This window comes from Akebia trifoliata, chromosome 11, assembly GCF_017979445.1.
Source record: "Akebia trifoliata isolate Shusen 1 chromosome 11, ASM1797944v1, whole genome shotgun sequence".
Taxonomy (NCBI): Eukaryota; Viridiplantae; Streptophyta; class Magnoliopsida; order Ranunculales; family Lardizabalaceae; genus Akebia; species Akebia trifoliata.
This window is the reverse complement of record NC_141385.1, coordinates 41,806,407-41,826,929: the sequence shown is the minus strand read 5'-3', so window position 1 is coordinate 41,826,929 and position 20,523 is coordinate 41,806,407. Positions and strand designations below refer to the sequence as shown.

General features: G+C 36.1%; 1 protein-coding gene across 1 annotated transcript; it reads right to left on the bottom strand.

Moving 5' to 3' along the window:
- Positions 1-1,521: 1,521 nt before the first annotated feature.
- On the bottom strand, positions 1,522-18,575 carry XEG113 (xyloglucanase 113). Its single transcript, XM_086458036.1, has 13 exons — positions 18,105-18,575; positions 14,136-14,429; positions 13,639-13,844; positions 13,188-13,293; positions 9,845-10,101; positions 9,588-9,723; positions 8,879-8,973; positions 8,722-8,775; positions 3,834-3,947; positions 2,897-2,995; positions 2,676-2,795; positions 2,026-2,112; positions 1,522-1,925 (listed from the first exon to the last, which is right to left on the bottom strand). The coding sequence occupies exons 1-13, from the start codon at positions 18,280-18,282 to the stop codon at positions 1,761-1,763; spliced, it is 1,911 nt and encodes a 636-aa protein (XP_086314162.1). The 5' UTR covers positions 18,283-18,575; the 3' UTR covers positions 1,522-1,760.
- Positions 18,576-20,523: the final 1,948 nt, after the last annotated feature.

Below are 20,523 nucleotides of genomic sequence, written 5' to 3'. Positions count from 1 at the left end.
CATTTATCTTATTCACACAAACGACATATATAATAAGGGTGGCATTCGGAGGTCCTAAAGAGAGCCAAACATTTTTTTCAATGTATGGGTTTTTAGAATGGGTTAGTTTTTTGTAAGTATGGTCTCTATGATGAGGAGATCATCCTCACCAAAAATCAGCCAATTTCGAAACTTCTAACCTCGTCAAAAGTGGTTTATAAAAATTTGATGATCCACGATTCTTCAACTTGAAAACTACAGTTAGATGTTTCGAAATGAGCTGATTTTTGATGAGGATGATCTCTGGTGTTGATGAGGATGATCTCTTCACCAGAGATCATCCTCACAAAAAATCAGCCTATTCTAAAACTTCTAACCCCTATTTTAGAAAATGTTTGGCTCTCTTTAGAGCCTCGGAACGCTTCCCATATGATAAATTCTATAAACCAAGCCCAACTTACTAATTTGCAAATAATTCATGAAACCCCAAAATTTTACCAACATTCATTTCAGACAACATTGAATCTATCAACAACCCCCTTACACTGTCTCTACTCATCAACAACCCTGAACCCTTCATCATTTGAACATCCCCCACTTGCTCTTAGCAACTCATTTCACGCCCCCAAAAACAAACACACTCCATCAAATCAATAATTGCGCTCATGCAACGCCAACACCACTCTACTCTGCTTATTACTTCATATTCAGACATCTATATATATAATAAAACATGACAATGGACTCCTTTTGGCCCCCCCAACATAAAGATGGGTTCGGATTTAATCTCGTGGAAATTATTTTTAATTTTATTGTCTTCCCCAATGTTTATCCCCATAAAGAGCTGTTCAGATTAGATCTTGTACGCATCTCGAATTTTTCTTTTTAATTTTATGGTCTTCCCCAGTGCTTATCCCCCATAAATAGCTGGTCAAATTCAATCTCATACATATCTCAAGGAATGTTTTCAACTCTATTCTCTTTCCTTTCCTCCCTCCAACTTTATTCATTTTTACTCTTTTTCCCTTTTTTCAATAATATCCCTCCAATTTTATTACATTTATCTTTTTCAATAATACCCTTACAACTTCATTGTCTTTCTTACTCCTTTTCTCCAAAGAGGATGATCTTGCCAGGCAAACTCTAGTTATACCCTAACATCCGCCTTTCTTAACTGTTAACCCTACAACTAATTGAATCAACAATCTCCATATCCTAACCTACCATTTATATATCATTCTATTTATAAAAATAAAATAAAATAAAAAATGGTGTGCCTTATCGTGATTGTCTCAGGTTCTCCCATGGGGACTGCTTCACTGGTTTTGCTATTAGTGGGTTTCTTGAGCTCCAATTTAATCTTCTTTCACCCACAACAAAATTTGATTTCATTCATTAAAAAAAAATCCATATATTTCATTTGTTAGATGACAAGGATCAATTGATTGGATAAAAAAAATTCCCTACACAAGTTCATAATAACATGGTGACCAAGAGGAGCAGGACAATAAGAAATTCAAAAAGGAAAGAAGAAAATAATCCTCACTTCAAAATGAATTTTCATTTCTTTTATTAGCATTTTAGAATAACTGAAATGTACCAAAAATTTTGTAAACTGTTTTACAGAAGGAACTTCACCCACCTACACCTACAAATATGAAGATGGACACACCTCAAGATTGAACAATGAGGGTTAGGGATTGGAGCAGCTCCAAATATTTCTTCCCTTCCTACCCTTCTTTGAGAACTTATCATGTTTATGACAAATGGGTGATATCGAGTCACCATGCTGGATGGTCCTCCTCTGGAGTTTGCGGAGGGACGGGTTTCCAGCCAGGCTTCTCGTCCCAGTACATGTCATAATATATATGACCAGGGTCGTGATCCCCACAGCACCAAATGCCCACATACCGCTTCACACGATGCCTGAACTTCTCCTCCCTCACCTGATATCATATATAACCGACATACATTTAGCATCACCAGACAGAATAACCAAAGAAAATATATTTTGTAATTATGAGATAAGGAATGAGAGAAACTTGCCTTGTCAGTAAAACCTTGGAAGGCATCTTGCATGGACGAGAACTGTATGACTTTGACATTCTTGAATGAAGAGAACACTGTTCTTAACTGTTACAAGTAAAATTATATGGTCAGGTATGTTTTATTTTACTCTTTTGAAAAAGAAAACCTTAATGACATGCAATTAGTGTCATTGATGGGTCAAGTGCAGAGAAACACCCTCCATGATCCTAAATCAGATTAATTATTTTTGAAAGTTCTTAAAATGCAATAGATTAATTATTTCAAAATCTTGCTTCAATGTACGTAGCTCACCAACAATAATATTGGGTCAGTAACTAACTTCAATATAGTTTAAAATTATGTGATCTTGTTCTTGTTTACAGGAATGAGTTTATGAGCAAAACATAAAAAGAATGGGCCCACCTCGATGATCTAGACCAAGAAGCAAAATTCTGTTGGATGTGATCTAAGTATCTAACAGATCACATAATTCTAGAAGAAAAAAATAGTAAAGAATCTGTAAGGTGAACCATATGAAACAATTATGTTCATGAAACCCATGGTGCAATAATTCAGAACAGCCAATTAATATTATACAAAGCTAGGGTGAATTTGCACAGAAATTTTAAAGAGGAATGCATCAAAAGTTGCGACGCAAAATAGACTACCATTTTTTCACTACTATGCTTAGGTAATCTGAGAATTCCTGGTTGATTTGTTTCGTTAAATAAATGGCAATCTTGGGATCCCTCTTGACAAAGTTGAACATCAAGCCAAGACTCCTTTACCTGAAAAAAAAAAAAAACATCAGTATGGAAGAACATTCCAGTTATATCAAAGAAGATCCCTTTAGGTCTTATTGTCGCATTGTAGCTAAAGATGGCATTACCAATTTGGGAAGTAATGGATTGTCCAAGAAAGAGTACTCTCTAAAATCAATCCTTGGGCCAAATTCTTCTACCGAAAGTTCTTTCAACATAACATTCACCTGCATTACAACATTCTTAATCAACTGTAACTTAATCATGCAGCACATTGAAATAGGAACACTGCATTTAGCATTGAAAAATAGAAACAATGGGAGCATATAATTTTAAAAGAAATGGTAATTAAGTGTATTAAGAAAAGAAAGAGGAGTGTAAAGGGGGGACTGAATAAAATTGCCCTTACTATACAAAATGTGCTTAGAATCAGCCTACTTGGCCAAGACGCCACTCTTTTGTAGTCTACAAGGTACATTTTACTTTACTCAATAGTAGGCTTCCCAAGGAGTATATGCAAATTGAATTGGTGGAAACTCAATATTTGGATCTTCGTTAATGAGAATTCACTAGACCTTAAAAAGAATACCATACAGTGTACAGTTGGTATGGAATATTGCTTTCAACAGAAATGTATTCATATGGACTTTGTCGACAGAGCCAAGTTGACAATCTAGTATGGCATGAACAGGTAAAAGGGCATTAAATTCATTCTCTAAGAAGACCATGCATCAATATGATTGAGAGAGGTTGTCAATGCCTCAGAAAATAAATAATCAAACTTCACAAACAAGTTTAATTTGTGAAATGAACGATGATTTCCATCAAATTATTTACAAAAATAAATATTTTTGTTGAATTGGCTATAAATTCCTATGGAATGGATATATTTTGCTATATTTCATGGAAATATGTTGAAAGTTAATACCATATATTTTGCACATGCTTTAATTTCAAGAAATTTGTAAGAAAACGGGTCCAAGCATCATTAGAAACTTAACCTTGTATGGATTTTTCCCTGCATGGGTGCTAGAAACACTATATTAATAATTTGTTTACAAATACCTCGAATACATGATCCAAAGGGCAGAGAAAAGGTTGTCTTGTCATTGTCCCATCCAAAACTCCAGGATGTGGAAACCATAGTCTATCCAACCTGCACCATAGTGGAGGCATCACCTACAAATTAGTTAAAAAGAAAAGTTAGAATATGGACTTCAGTATTCAGAGCCATCACAAGTAAAACTGCAATGTCATAATCTGGTTCACAAATCTTATGGTAAACTAGATCCAGTGAAACTGATTTTTATCTGCTTTAGTTTTTTGGTAATATGCATACACCAAAAAAAGAACAAACAAATTTGCTACATTTAGGTAACCCATTTACAAAACAGTTCTGAGCTTCTTATTTTAGATTAACTTGGGGACCAACTAGTCACACACCACTAGTGACTGGTTGCACACCAACCTTGAAAAATAACCTTTTTTTTATAACCTCCATTTTAACCTACTAATTGCACTTCATTATCAATAACATTAAGATTTAGGGTTATTCACCTTCTCGTGACTTCATCTTCTCTGCTCGTGTAAATTGTAAGATCAAGTGTTTCAATAACATTAAGATTTAGCGCAATATTTTTATTTTGAGTGCAATGATCCCAATGGAGTGCAAAGGAAAATTTTAAGTGATGGAGTGCAATTGGTAGTGGGTGGTGTGCAACTAGTCGGTCCCTTGACTTATTATGTTAAGGAAATATAAGATATAAGTCATATCATACAAATACAGCATTATCTTAATACACATGATGTTGAATAAGTACAAGCCAAGACTCAAGAACTTTTCTATGCTGCACTCAGCAAGACTTAGCTAAATTGACCAACTTCGGCTTGTTTCCCCATAAAACATCCTATTTGGATGATTTAAGTCACTCAAATTTCAATTTTGCAAGTTGACTTACATAGCCAGGTTGTTCCAAGCTGAGTATTTTAAACTTCTATGATGCAGGATGGAGAGGAAAGAAAGAGTAATACAAGATTGGGAATCTGATTTGGGATTGGATTAAGGATTTGGGCTATGATAGGGTTATCATAAAAGTTAAAGGTAAATCCAAAAAGGCTAGAGTTGCAGTATTCAATTAAGATGTTTTGCAATTAGGGTTAGGGGTTTAGGTTTATAAGGTAAAGGGTTAAGGGTTGAGGTTTGTAGGTTAAGAGTTCAAGACAATCAATAACCAAGGAGAGGACTTAAGTTCAAGCCCCCTCTTTGGCCACCCACAAGGATTTATCCTGGCTTATCTAGTATGTGTAGTTTGTGGGGTATTGCATGTTACCCCAAGGATAAAAGAAAGAGAAAGAATACAAGGATGAAACCTTGGGATCACACTCAGGGGCGGAGCCAGGCTTTTCTTGTAGTGGGGGCAAACTATTGTTAGTTGTATAGTTGAAGAACTTGAATGGTGGGAAAATTATTTGTGTTGGAAAATACGATTGGAGGGAGGTGAGGGTGTGGGGGCAAAAATTGGAGGGAGATGTGGGTGTGGGGGCAAATGGGGAGAGAGGTGAGGGAGTGGGGACAAATGGGGCATGTAATTAGTTGAAAATATAGGAGTGTCTCAAAGTTCTGTGGGGGCAATTGCCCCCACCAGCTCCTTACTAGCTCCACCCCTGATCACACTAAGGCATTTCTTCAAATCGTACCAAGAAACTCCATAGAGAGAATTCACCCACAAAACTCATAAAGAAACCCATCTTTATTCATAAAAAAACTCTGTAAAATAAATCTTAAATCTATATGTAAAGAAAACCTATCTAAGAGTGTCTACAAAATTCTAACTCTTAAAATAGTAAAAAGAAACTTCCTAAAGTAAACTAGGACTCTTTGTTCCATCGTACTAACCCAAAATAATTAAGTTTCCTAAGTAAAAACATTCCTGAAATATAATCTTTGCAAAAATAGTAACTTCCCAAACATAGAAAATTTCCTAATTCGAGGTGGAAAAAAACTCTCATGCTAATTTAAAATACCTAATAATAAACCTCTAAAAACAAATAGGACTATAAATACATAAAATATGCCCATAACTAAAATAAAATAGAACATGAAAACTAAACCATGATGCAAATAGGATATGCCCATGATCTCTGATGTCCCCATCACTCTACCTATAGCAGTTTACCAAGGTTATCAAAGAACAGGTGAAGCTCTTCATTCCATAGCCAAGGCTAAAGAAAAGTAGGGAACATAACTGACTATTGGAAACACTCTTTTGTAGAATGTTCTTTGTTATTCTTCACTGTCAATCGGCTTCTACTTTCAAATTATAAAATTGAGATTAAGGAAGATATCTTCTGGCCTTTATGGATGGTTTGGAAGCACTCTTTTGTAGAATGTTCTTTTGTTTTTTCCCCTGTCAATCGGCTTCTGCTTTCAATTGATAAAATTGGGATTGAGGAAGATATCTTACGGCCTTTATGGATGGTTCTTTAAAAGCTAAAATCATGAAATGGGACATTTTGACTTCCATAAGACAACTGAAGGAGAGGGATATAGCAGTGCATGCTTCTCATCTACAGTGGGAAAAAAAAAACACATAATTCTAAGAGAGATGAAAAAATGGTGAGAAACCATTCGAAAAAATAATATATACATATATAAGATCTTCCAGATAAGTTTATAATGGTACAAACAGATCAATTTCATAAAAGTCAAGCAAATTATATGCCACTAGCCCTTTAAAGATCTAAATTGCACGAACAATGATATATTAATCAAACGAATTACAACCAAACTCCCAAAAACAGAAATTGAATAAATAATGAAACATAAAAGGAGGCACAAGAAAGTGGATTGTGTGCTAAAAATGGCGATGTTTGGCTTTTTTATATAATGGCAGCAACCACCGCTACTGATCAGAAAAGAAGAAGACAATGCATGGCACTGCAGTAAACCACGCAAATTGGTAATAACTGGAAAAAGGGTTTCTTCAGGTTTGTGGGTGTCAATCGTCGGATTCCAAATGACTTCCAAACTACAAGGTGACATCGTGCTCCTCAGAAGACCCCAATTAACCTTAATGGAGGAGACATAGACAGAACAATTAAGAGCACGACTGCTCTGTAAGTAGGCACAAACTGGTCAATGTACACAGCTTGAGCTGCAAGCATGAAACTTTTGAACCTTGGGTTAGAGGACTTAAGCTTTTGCGTCCCTTACTGGACTTTCAGCTTTAATCTTTTTTTTTTTGTCCAAGTCATGACTACATAACTAACAAAAGTATTTATTAATAAGCTATGTAATCCACATTCAAATCTTGGTGGAATCTTTAAAAATTAAACCATCAGAGATTTCGAAAGTGCCAGCTTGCTAAGTTGGCTAAAGTCTGCGAGTGTTGATACCATGACCTGGTTAAAAACCCGTCTTCACCTACTAAATACTAACCACTAACCCACGTGCTTATAATGCATAGGAAATTCAAAATCCATCGACTAGGTACTCAGTTCAGCGTATAAAAAAAAAAAGAGTTAAAAACCCAAAACCCCAAACCATGTTTTACCTATTGCCTCATGGGACTTTCTTTAGAATGCATAGCGAAAGTGTATTTACCTATAACAATTTTTCTGAAGAGGAACTAACTTAGCTGATAAACATTAAGGGAAAGTTCTGTAAACTCTTATTAATCTTGAGAATGGGGGGCGGGGGGGGGGGGGGGGGGGGGGGGGGGGTTCTTTGACATGATATGAAGCTCCATCACTATGTACCTTCATCACTACCTTCTTCTTTTGGGTAAGGTATCCAGCTTTATTTTAGCAAAAAATAGTTTAAAAGTAATGCTTCTATTTTTTATCAGCAAAATCAATTCATTCAGGGCCTAGGCCTTTCATTGCTTTTATATCATTTCTTTAAGGACATCTCATTAATGTAAGATTCAAAAAATTAATTGTCCTTTAACCTTTTGACTTCGTCAAATTCTAATCATAAAAAATGAAATTAATATTCAAGTGACAAAATTTTGAGAGAAGGGTTTGAAATGCAAATAAAAATAAATAAAGATAGTGTTAGATTTTCATTTGTTGTCAAAGTGATTAGGTCAAGGACAGAACGTCTAATTTTTTTAATCCAGTTGAGGCATGTCTATAGCATGCCACAATAATGAGGAACATAAATAAACCTATCTTCAATTCCTCAAGGAAAACCAACATCTTTAGATTCTCATTAGCTTTCTAAGAAATATATGGTACTCTTACATCATGGAGGGGTGGGTTATGAAGTTCATAATTATAAGGTCATATATATAGATAATCGCCAAAAAAGAGTGGAGGGAAACCAGGTTTGAAATTCGTTTGCTCTCATATATAAATACTATAATTTGCTTCTAATAAATACTATACTATAAGCAGTTTCCAGTCACACTAATCAAATTGAGCAAAAATGGACATGGTATGAAGCACAACAGAACCATCATGACTGTCATATGAATGAATATTTCATTTTGGAACTATAAATGTAAATAGAAGGACATTTCAAATAACTTTTTTTATATAAGTAAAAAAATTTTATTGAACATTCCTGAAGATATGTTCATTTAAAAATGACCCAGATTTGTATACATCATTATATCTTATACCAGATATTGGAGTCAGAAAATGAGTCCTATTTTTCCATGAAACACTATCTTGAGGCTTCCATACAGTGCTGAAAAACAACTACCAGAATCGATGTTAGGGGAACACACATTCTACCAACTGGGTTTGAAAGCTAAGCAGCTCTTGATTTCAGCTAAAGAACAAGGAACGAAATCGATGGACTTTCCATAAGACCTATTAAAATGAAAGATCTCCAAATATGTTGACCAACAAAGTCAAGAATACACCGAGTTTTTATAGAATAGAACTAAAAGCAAATGTAACAGACTAATCGGAAAAACACAAATGCAATATAAATAATTACACTCACCAGTGTACGGTTCAACAATGAAGCAATAGCCAGTGCAGTCCTTATTTGCTTCATCTGAAGAAACCATTTTTTATGTAATTAACAAGTCGCAACAGAGATTAGTATTAAAACAAGTCCATGTTATACAAGATAGAAGATTAGGCTGACATATGCATACTTGGTAATTTATGAGAGAAAAGTGTGATTCAACATTATGCTCCCCATCTAACATGAGGCTCTTTGGGATAGACGGCTTAAATGACAAGAAACCTCCTGCATAAGTTCCCTGAAAATATAAATTTTCTCATCTTGGCATGCAAGAGATTGATGCTAATGACAACTAAGGCAGAATCCATTACAAACTTCTATAAGGTAAAGATTCCAAATTCCTGAGTATTATAAAAACATAGAGAAAATTTTGCATGTTATCAAGCAACAAGGATATATGGAACTCATTTCCAAACAACAACGTGGAGTTTAAATTAGGGTCAACAGTCAATAAATGAGCAAGTATAAGAGAAAAAATGAGAGATCAGGTGGCATGATCTCCTTATTTTATACAATTGATTGGCTTGATGACAATGACCAAGAGTGGCTTTGAGTGAATAAGTTAATATCTTTCTCCCACCCCACCCTAACCCAAGCCCATCTCCACTCCTTAGAATGGTCCTTATTTGTATTTGTTGACAAAATAAGTTAGTTGTCAGAAGTCAGGGAAATAATGAATACCACAACAGGTAACGAGAAAATTGTGTAGTATAATTATCCATGAAGTATGTGGAGTGATATTGGAAGGCTAGGCATGTTGAAGAATCTGTGCAAAACAGCCAACATCACCTCAGAAAGATCGATAAGATGTATGACAAGTTGCACAGAGAAGATCTAACCTGGTGAATCATAATATTCTGGTTCATCGTAGAAAAGCATAGCTTCACGTAATCGATGACGCTTTCCATCAGTACCTGCAAACTGAAAGGTGGTATGCACAGCAAATGGTTCCAATCTGAGTTGTTGATGCATGGCCTGCAAATGTAGCTTAAGCATTAATAGCGAACGAAAGTGAACAAGGTATAGCAAAAGAAACTTCTATGGAAGTCGGGTATTCATTTAGAGAATACCTAAGAACAAAACAATGACTGAATACCTGAACAAAGTAAGTATGTCCACTGCAAAATATACTAGCTGGCAGAAATCCCAACTTAAGGTTTCCATCAAAAGCATATACTAGTCCGCTTTCCTCGTCAACAGATGGTCCTAATTGCTTGTGCACAAGCTCATTGAATGCATTCTGGTCCCATATCTTTTCATCAGCTAGAACCATCTCTTTCCATTCTTTTGCCAGTTTTTTTGCAGACTCTGTTGGCCGCCAGTGGAAAATTCCAATATTAGAGGCACCATTTACTGCAGAAGGAAAAAAAATGGCTTTGATCAGAAGAAATTCTATAGAACGGTATGTCAACGTTTTAAGGGGAAAAAATAATGAATTGCAAAATGCATTTCATGGGAAAGAATTACTTGAAAAAGAAACATGCAATGCAAGAAACAGTTTAATTTAACTCAGTCTTTTGGTATCAATAAGTTAAAATTTGTAGGATTTTATCACGATAGATTTAGGTTGCCAGCAACTCATGAAGAAGTATCTTTCTATGGGAGAAGTAGCAGAAGAAAATGAAGGATCGTAAAATTAAAAAATAATCCAGATTCAAAACATGAAACAGGGAGAGAAACTAATGAGTAACGGGTTAATGGCAATATTTAACAACAGCATACCTAAATGTTACCCAGACACTTGGAAATTTTGGTTTTCAATGTGCTAACAGTTAGGCACACTTGGACACCTCCATATAATATGGCTTTAGTAGGCATTTACAAACAAAGTTACATGGTAATGTTATAGAAAAAGCATTTTGAGGGGGTACAATAAATGTAGTTGACCTTATTTGAGAACTTTGCTTTGTAGACTGACACTTGAAATCAGATTTTTTCTATAACACCCTGATATCGAGTGGAAGTATTTTAGACCTATCGTTTGAACTGTGGTTAAATATTTCAGCACATTAGTAAGCTGAAAACCAATACCTGCAATATGTAGTAGCTAATTACACAGTATGGTACACTAGAAAAATCACGATATGCTTCAACATGCAAAGAAATGCATCTATATACTCTAAATTGCGTTTGATGTATAAATTTGAATTTGAGTTCATATCTCTTTTTCTCTAATTATAAATGAAGTAATTACTGGTTGGGGTATCTGGTTGGAGTGGAATAGCAAAATCTTTAAAGGGAACGTCCTTTGCATGAAGTTCTCACATCCACCATGATCTGATTTTCTATTAAAGCGGGATCTACAATGAATTCAGAGAGAACTTTTCTCAGGGATTTTTTGTTTAAATGGGATAAATTATGTGGCTCATGATCCTTTTAGTTTTCTTGTTGTTGTTATTGTTTTTTTTTTTTTTTTTTTCTGTCTACTCAGTGAGTGGCCTCCTTTGCCACTCCCCTCTTTTATTTTCCTTTAAATTGCCTATCAGAGAAAAAAAAAAGAGCAGGCCCCTTGGTGTTATTTGCAGATGACGTAACGTTAGTTGATGAGTTTATAAAGGGCATCGATGCTAAACAAGAACTTCAGAGTGTCGCTTTGGCAACTAAGGGCTCTAGAGTAAGTAGATTCAAGACAGGGAATCCGATGTGTAATTTTAGTAGTGATACCTATAGAGAAGAAATGATATTAAAAATTGATGGAAAGAAAATACCCCAAAGAGATCATGCCAACCCCAAGGTAGCAAAAGTCGTGGCTTGAGGCAAAATTGAATGAAGCGACAAGATTCAATTCAGCCGACCCCAAATTTTTGGATGATGATGATGATGATATCCTACAAAATCTGTCCAGGATAAAACCTCCACCAAAACATTCTAGAGGAACTACCAAGGCATCTTAAAAATCTTGGGACTATTGAAGCATTTTAACCGAACTACAATCATAAAAATCTTTGGATGGATTATATCTGTGTTTAGTTTGATGAGCTTCTTGATAAGCAAAAATACATTTTGGTAGGTTATGACAATGACTCCAAACTCTCTCATGCATATGAACTAAAAATGGGAAGTTCATCAAAAGATATGTGATATTTGACGAAAGAATACCAACCTAAGAAGCAACTAGAGAATTTTTACTGCAGGGAGTAAGGTATTAAGTGTATATTTTGTGATTCCATGAACAATACAAGCAGAAATGCTTATCTTGAACAAAAAAACAAGGAACTAGGAAAAACTTTTTTGTACGTAACATTTTGGAAATATTATGAAAAACATTGCCCAATTTCGAGCGGGGAGGAAATGATGTTTTTCATTGTTGTAATTTAAATATTATGTAAGGATTACAGGAGGAAAAGGAAGTAAAATGAGCTTTTAATTAGAGAAGAACCATCAGCATATGCTTGGGAGGCATTCATCTTAGACATGGGAAACTTAAAAAGCATGAGACAGAATGCCTTTTTGAAGCCTCAGTTGATCAGGTTTACAGGTTCAAAGTGCTTTTGTAACACATTGTCTAAAGATTTATGCAACAAATTCCTTTGAAGTCATTGGATTAGATGGATAGAACATGACAAATCAATATGGAAGATTTTGTTTTTTGTATTTTTTTTTAATATATGATAACCAACATTTTCACCTAGATTATCAAATTCCCTCCTCTATATATCAAACCAAATGTAGATGAAAATAATTTTCTAGGCTTGTTGGAGTAGAGTTGGGAGAGTTTCTGAAAAAAGGTGGCTGAATTGACCAAAACTCAACCAAGTCGCATACAGATCGAGTTTCTTGTCAAGTTGATGTTTTTATCGGTTTCTTCAAGCTAACTTGAAATCCGGACGATTGAGTTAATGCATCTGAGTTTAGAGGCCATTTAGAACAATGGTTAATGTCTCCCAGATCACAAATATCTTATACAAATATAAACAAAACAAATTTGTGTCATTATCCAAATTCAACCCAACCTTGATTACCATTTTACAAGACTTGCTTGAACACTTGGTCATCCTTAGCAAGCTATTATCAAAGAATATGCATTTTTGGAATGCATATCTTCTTTTTCCTTCATCTTCCCCAACCAACTTTCCCTTGGTTTATCACCTACTAGGGGAATACAAGTACAATTTTCACAAAGTTGTTCGTTTTTATTTTATCTTTCTTAGTCTTTCCACTCGTCCATCTCAACATCCTCACCTCTGCTACCCTCCTTTTGTGAACGCATTGGTTCTTGATTGAATTGAGGGGCGAAATTCATTCAGTCAACCCACACATATTTTGGGATAAGAATTTGATGATAAAATCTTAAATGGTCACTTGAACATATAACAACTTCAACAGGAAATAAAGCATTTTGCATGGGGAACAAAATGGTGTTTATGAACCACAAAGCCAAAAAAAAAAAAACAGAAATTGAAAAGGCAAACATCAAACTTTTTTGGTAACATGTTCACCTTGTTGCCAGATTTCCAAACTGTCATCGACAACTGTTGGTACCACTTGATCAGTTGATGTTAAGACATCTGCTCCAGGGAAACGAGCAACATATGGAAGTGGGTTCTGTTCAAAAAACAGGAAACTATGACTTACACACAAAAAACATGAAAATAAGGTAATGGTAGAACAAGATAATGAAAAATATTGGCAAAACCCCATCAATAACTGCTTGTAAATAAGTATGTGTAGCAACCCAATCAACTGTGTGGAGAAAATAATTGAACAGTAAAAATCATTGGAGAAAGACAAGTGCACAAACAATAACATGGAGGCCAGGCCTTGTTTTCAGTGTAAGCGGAAGCAACAAAAAATTCATCGAGAACAGACCAACATACGAGTGTTAGCATTTTGTGATAATAATGGAGTGATAAGATCAATAATAACAACCAGGTGAGGTGAAGGGTATACCTTTAACCAAACCATATCTGTGTCACACATCAGTATCTCATAGCCAAAAGGCAGCAATGCATCTAGCAAGATAACCTTTTGTCTTCCCATTTTGTGAAATGCTGGTGAACCCCAACCAACATCTTCCGTGCTCAAATAACTACCCATATCAAAAACTGGAACACCTTTCCAATACAAATTTTCTAAAAGTTTGGTATCCATTGCACCTAGAAGATCAATTTCAAACATCTTCACGCAAAGATACAGAATCTTAAGCAGGATTTGATTGTTTAACAAAATACAAGTTTTCTTAAAAAGAAACAAAAGAGAGATTCTATTGCCATACCAACTTTTGCTAAGAGCACCCCAATTCATATGTAAATCACCAAAGACTTAGCACACATCTTGGGGTGCTCTTAGTAAAAGTTGGTGTGGTGATAAAAGCTCTCAAATAAAAATCCTAGAGAAAAACAAGCTCAGATTGCCAGGGTTACATAGTTAAAGCTACAGAGAAGTACCGACAAGAAGATTGGAGAGGCCAAGATCAGTAGTGTGTTTAACCCAATTAAGGATAAAATCCATGAACGCATTGTTCCCAAACGTTACAATGATTACGTTATCTTTAACCCTGTGCTTCACCAGAGCCTTGGTCAACCGAAAGGATTTCAAAGGTGGCATCTTTGTACCAAGAGGGACCTCCCATATAGGACTTGTCCTTACACTTGGAAGCAGTGATGAAGGTGCTGGTCCTCCACCCTCTATGGCTGGTCGAGAAAAATTGAGACCATGATCCAAGTTAGGAGAATCTACATCTGCGAAGGCAACCACAATGATGTTAGCAAAACTAAGGAAAGAAACACATATCAGGAAAAGTGATAGAAAGAAATTACTGATAAATGAAGATGCAAATTCTAGCAAAAATCATTCGTGATTGTCTCATGAAGTATTCATTTTAGAAACATAAGTTTTTTGTGTGGATGCTATATGGGTTTGCACATGTGCTGCATAAATATCCACATACAAGGAGAGAGGAGTTGGCCACTACTGCGTGTACTATGTGTTACCCAAATATTTCCATGTCAGACATACTATGCATACAAAGTATGTGCAATTGATCTGCTTTACTTTTGTGTACTCTAGTTCTTTTTTGTCTTTGCCCCAAGATATAACAGGGTTTCTAACAAGGGAAAAGAGTCATTGTCTCAAAAATAGAATGATGAAACCAACATCCTGTTCAGGAAGCCCTTGTTTCTTTTATTTAGGCTATTCTGTCATAACTAATGGGATGTGGCATAACAAACCCAAAAATATTTGCCCACCCCCTAAACCTCTACACCAAATATCATCCTACAATGATTTCTAGCCATTGGATTTTAGTATTTTTTTTTGTCATCACGGATTAGGAACCCAATGTGTTTTTTTCCACCCATGGACCTATACATGAAGACCATAATGGGGAAAAAAGGCTCATCATTAGCTCTAAACCTTCAATCATTGTCTTGGAGATATTCTATCACTACTTGGTGTCCATCCGATGCATCAATCATGGTTTATGAATCTCCCATCTTATAGTACTATTATGCTCTATTTCATATCATGTTGTTGTGGGCTTGTCGCATTATAGACAATATTGTTACTTTCCCATCGGGAGAAATCTGACCCCTTCCCAGGTGGGGTCACTAAAGAAACTCATTCGGCTATTCTATCTAGGGTAGAATCCAAAATCCAAGGATGGAAATCTCGTTAGATATCCTATGCCAAGAGACTTCATACTCTTGTGTGTATCCTTTGGCCACCAATCTAGCCTTCAACTTTTCAACTGCTCCATCAGCTTTTTGTTGACTTTATGGACCCACTTGTAGCCAACTATTGATTTTCCTAAAGGAATAGAAACTCGATCCCAAGTAGAAAACCATTCTAGTGCTACAATTACTGAATTAGCAACTTCTCTTCCTGTGCCATTGAGCGTATTCTGTACCTTTTTATCTGGTTCGGATATAGATATTGAAGCTCCCGCACACACGAATAGCAATACTTTTCTTAACACATTCATTATATTCTACACGACACCACGATGTGTGAACTCTCATCTCTTCTCTGACCTCACATCAACTGAATTATCTTCAGAGATTGTTGAACTGACTCCCCTAGGCAAAACTCATGGCCAAGGACGCACCCATTCACTTCTTAGATTATAGATACTGGTGCGATTGACCATATGATCGATAAGTCTCGTATTTTGTCCTTCTTTCTTAGGCTCAGAGATGGTTAGACTCGCAGATAGTTCACTCACCCCTATCTTTGGTCTTGTAGCAGTTGTAGTCTCCCCTTCTCTATCCTTGTCCTCTATGCTTCTTGTTCCAAGCTTTCCTTCAAATCTTTTTTGTTAGTTCCCTCACCAAAGGCATCACATTGATCGATGTCTCACGTTAAAACATGATATTCAAGACCTCGCAAATCAAGGTAAAATGGTAATTTCGAATTTAAGTACATAACTTTTATCCAACATCCTCTGTAACACCCTTCTCATCACTCTTTCCTATCCTTGGCCTTAAGCCTTGAAAACATAATTCGGATTGCTTGGAGTGAAGGACAAAGCACAAAAAGCTTTTTCCTGCAGATGGAGAGAAAAAGTAAGTGATATGCTTCATTTCTTCCCTCTCAGTCTCCCCTCAAAGGCCCTCATCATAACCTTCTCAAAGCCTCTGCCGTGACGATGAAAAGAAATTTTAAAAAAATAAAAAAAAGCATGAGAAGGTCACTCTAACTCAAGCCTCTTGAACTCCTAAGATGCCCAATTGGATAAACGTTTATGAGAATGGTGAAGGATGCTCATAAGATAATACCAGGATCCTCCACCTCTTTCTCCAAAGTTTCATATAAAGCCATATTCAGCCTAGTAATATCATCTTATCAAGAGTAGGATCTGAAAAAGTCTCTTCCTTCATTGGGTTAATGATATAGCTTTATTGGTGGAGAAATTTGGAGGCAATAAGATAATTGCAATCCATCACGCAATGCTCTACTATGTTTAGGAGGGGTGAAACTAAAGAATCTTCAATAACAAATTAAGGGATGTTTCTATGTCCTTAACTAGCTAAGGACTGAAATGGTGCTACTGGTAACTCCATGCAAGTTGGATTCGTCTAAATTCGTACGAGTTTTCAAAGAGAAGCATGTTTGTTATCGTGTTAAATCTGAAATGTTACTTATCAAAAAAAATTCTGAAATGTTGATGGTGCTCCCATTGTACCATTTGTAGGTCATCAAGGTGTGTGGCCAATGCCTCTTAATCCCCTCCACCTCTGTTAACCACTAATCCTTGCTTGTGTATGAAGCTCTCGGAGGTTTATGGAGATACTACAATGTTCGATGTGAAATTCCTAAATTTTGCCATTTTATTTCATTCACGAAGGTGTACAGATTCCACCAATGTTAGAGATATTAATTAAGAATCGCTTGTTTCCAGAATGCCACACGTCTTGCAATCAAGAGTTTGAAACAGACCAAATTTTGTTCTGTTTTGAAGATATTGGGGAGGTTTTTAGTTTTTTTTTTTTTTTTCCTTTTTTGATAAGTAAGCAAGTTAGTGGGTTAAAGCGGATGTTGAACCCAAGTTGTGGTATCAACACTCATAGACATTAACCAACTTAGCAAGTTGGCACCTTCAGAGAAACTGATTTTTAACTGATAAAAATAAAAAAGCAACTAATTTTCGTCTTCTTCTAGTAAGTTTTTATATCAAAAATTTTATTGCCCACTTCTTCTCCTAGCAATCAATCCAAGTTCATAGAGGGAGATTCTAATGGTTGAAGACATTACAGATTGCAATTCCCATATTTGCAAACACATTCTAATCAGGTCCACCTAACCCCTGCTTTCCCACTTACAAAAAAGAATGGGGGTTCTTCCTTTTCTAAGAGCAACTCCAACCGGACTTAAAAATGAAGATTTCGTCTCTATATCACTATTCACATCTTCTTATATAGAGCCGAGAGAGAATTTGTGGATCCCCTATCTCTATCGCTGTTTACCTTTTCTAAATATCTATTATATCCCCCTTCTTTTCATAAATGCCAATTTTGAAGATGAGGCTGGTTGGAGTTCAAAAGTGATTCAGAGTCATCAAAATGAAGAAGATGTCAATTTGAAGGCTTGGGTTGGAGTTGCTCCAACACAGCCTCTCAAAGCTATTTTTTCCCCTTCTTCAAGGAATTCTAATTAATTAGTTTTCCTTTTCTTTTTTTAAATCCAAGATCTTTCAGTAATTACATCCGTCCGAAATTCCATCAAGTCAATTGTGTGACAATCATTTTCGAAATTTGATCCTATTGAGTGTGAAACAAGTATAATCCAATTTTCAATTTAAAAATAATGTAAAAGCCATTGCAATAACATAATCAAAATGATGAAACAAATTTTAAAAAAAAAATGATTTTAATTACTCTAAGAAGCTTTAGGGGAAAGAAAGGATGATTTGAACTTACGTGGAACAATAGAGGAGGAGAAGGACGAGGTGGTGTTCCCTCCATAAATGGCGGAAAATACATAGAAGGAAGAGAAGACGATACCAATGATTACTGTGGCATAGATCGTCACGAATAGAGGCTTCGAATTCGCCATTTCTCTAAAAGATTGATTAATTGGGGAAGAAGAAGAAGCCATCGAAGCTCAATCGATGGATGAGAAACCCTAACCCTAAATAATCTTCACAACGTCAACTCTCTATTCTACGTTTTTGAAGGATTAAATTTATAAAATAAAACGCAAAGTCAACCACCATGACTGCTCCTCTACTCAGTTTCAGGCTTCCAGCTTCGATAGACGAGAGTTCGACGTAGTTTAGTAGAGAATCAATCATATAGATGAAGAGCTACTGAGTTTTAGTGCTCCCACGGATTTTATGACCGTTGATTGTAAATATCAATGTCAGACACAAATATCGAGGATAGTCAACAGTTGTAAAATCTGTGTGACCTTTTAATATGGTGGATCGTACCGTACGTGACTTTTCCTCTATAGCGACTATTTTAGGCTGTTTGCAGTACTTGAAGTCTCTTGAGAACGAGTTTGGTGCGAGCATGAGATCCCTAACGCCAGCAGACTAACGAACCCAAAATGCTCGAATCTGCAAATTCTACAGCTGAAAAGTGGTTAGAGACACTTACTTTTGGCCACCAATCATAAACCACTTTCTAAATTTTCTTTCATTCTTTCGGTGGATCTATTTATGAAAAGAAAAGGTTTAACAAATGCATATAAACGTTATCTGTGTCCTAAGGGCACACGTTAAAGTGCAATTAATACATTTCGAAAATTGGATTTTGTATAGAAAATGCCCTCAAAAAATTTATTGCCCTAAAGGCACAGGTTAACAAAATCCTTACATATTTAACCAATGAATATAACTTCAAAAAGAAATTTTATCAAAAGCAATGGAAGTTAATGTAGATAAAAGTGTGTTCTTCTTGGTTGGTAATGACAGGGGTTTGGGAGAGGACTTTGTCAATATCCTTGGGATTAGGAAGGGTTCTTTGCTAGTGAGGTACTTGGGCTTTCATTTTCTTTCATCCAAGCCTTTCTTTAGAAATTGCTTTTTTTCTTGTGGAAAAAATGTTTCAGAGGATCAACTATTGAAAATGTAGATTCTTATCTTATACGGGGAGGATGGAGTTGGTAAAGTCAATTCACCTGAGCATCAAAGTGTACTGGTGCAATTGTTTTATTATCCCAACTAAGACTGTGAAAGAAATGGAGAGGATGTGTGCTTGGTTTCTATGGTTTGGGCCTAATAGCAATAAAAAGAATTGTGCGGTCAGTTGGGAGGAGATTTGTAGGCCTTTTAAGGATGGAGGACTTAAAATGATTAGCATTTCGGCTTGGAACTTGGCTGTCATCTCTAGTTTGCATGGATGATTGCTTCTAATAAAGTTTCTCTTTAGACCAGTTGAGTAAAGCTCCACCTAATTAAGAAGGGAATTTTTGGTCTATCAAGGCCCCTAAAAAAACTTCATGGAGTTGGAAAAAGATCATCAAGGCGAGAAAGATTGCATTGGACAATACCTTGTACTTAATTAGGGATAGAAAATCGACCTCACTTTGGGATGATCATTTTCCCTAAGGTCTTCTCTCATGACACCAGACTTGGCCCTTTTGCCAAGGTATCAGACATTATTATAGAGGGTAGATGGGCCATTCCAACTAGGAGGGAAAAGTCCTTGCTTACTATTTTTGCGCTCCTCAGCCAAGTTCTCATTCTTCCTAATAGCTAAGACCGTGTGGTTTGGAAGGGCAATGTTGATGGCCTCTTCTTGGTCAGATCTGTTATAAAGACATTGGTTTCTCGAGTTGCTTCTCTTTCCTGGGTCCACCTTGTTTGGAGCAATAGTTGCATTCCCAAGCAAAGCTTCATCACCTGGCTGGCCATTAAGGGTGGATTGAAGACTCTCAAGAAGCTTAAGGACTGGGGCCTTTCAAGGGTTGCTATGTGTGTTATGTGTAGAGATTAAGATGAGGACACAAGCCACCTTTTTAGTGACTACCCCTATGATAATTGGGTGTGATATGAGATATTGAAGAGGTGTCTAGTGAGAAGAATAGCCAGGGAGTAGGCTAACGAAGTTGAGTGGACTGCTATCAATTTCAAGGGGGATAACCTATTCAAAGGATGAAGAAGGTGGCATTATATGCCTTTTGTCTACCACATGTGGATGGAAAGTGCAATAAAATATACCAAGGCAAGTTCAGTAGCCTGGACATGGTCACCAGAAGAATAATTGAGGATGTGTGGGTCAAATTTGAGGATGATATTGAGGGGGTGAAAGACTCAAACTACAATAGAGCCTTCATGCATGTTTGGAGGGCTATGGCCTCCTTTGTCCATAAGTCGAGACTCTACTGCTCTTA

Excerpts from the sequence above, each read along its gene's own strand:
- XEG113 (XM_086458036.1), bottom strand. The coding sequence starts at position 18,282 with ATGGCTTCTTCTTCTTCCCCAATTAATCAATCTTTTAGAGAAATGGCG. Across the intron at positions 14,430-18,104 it reads CTCCTCCTCTATTGTTCCAC|ATGTAGATTCTCCTAACTTG; the intron begins GTAAGTTCAAAT and ends TTGCCTTCGCAG. Across the intron at positions 2,113-2,675 it reads AGCATAGTAGTGAAAAAATG|TTAAGAACAGTGTTCTCTTC; the intron begins GTAGTCTATTTT and ends TACTTGTAACAG.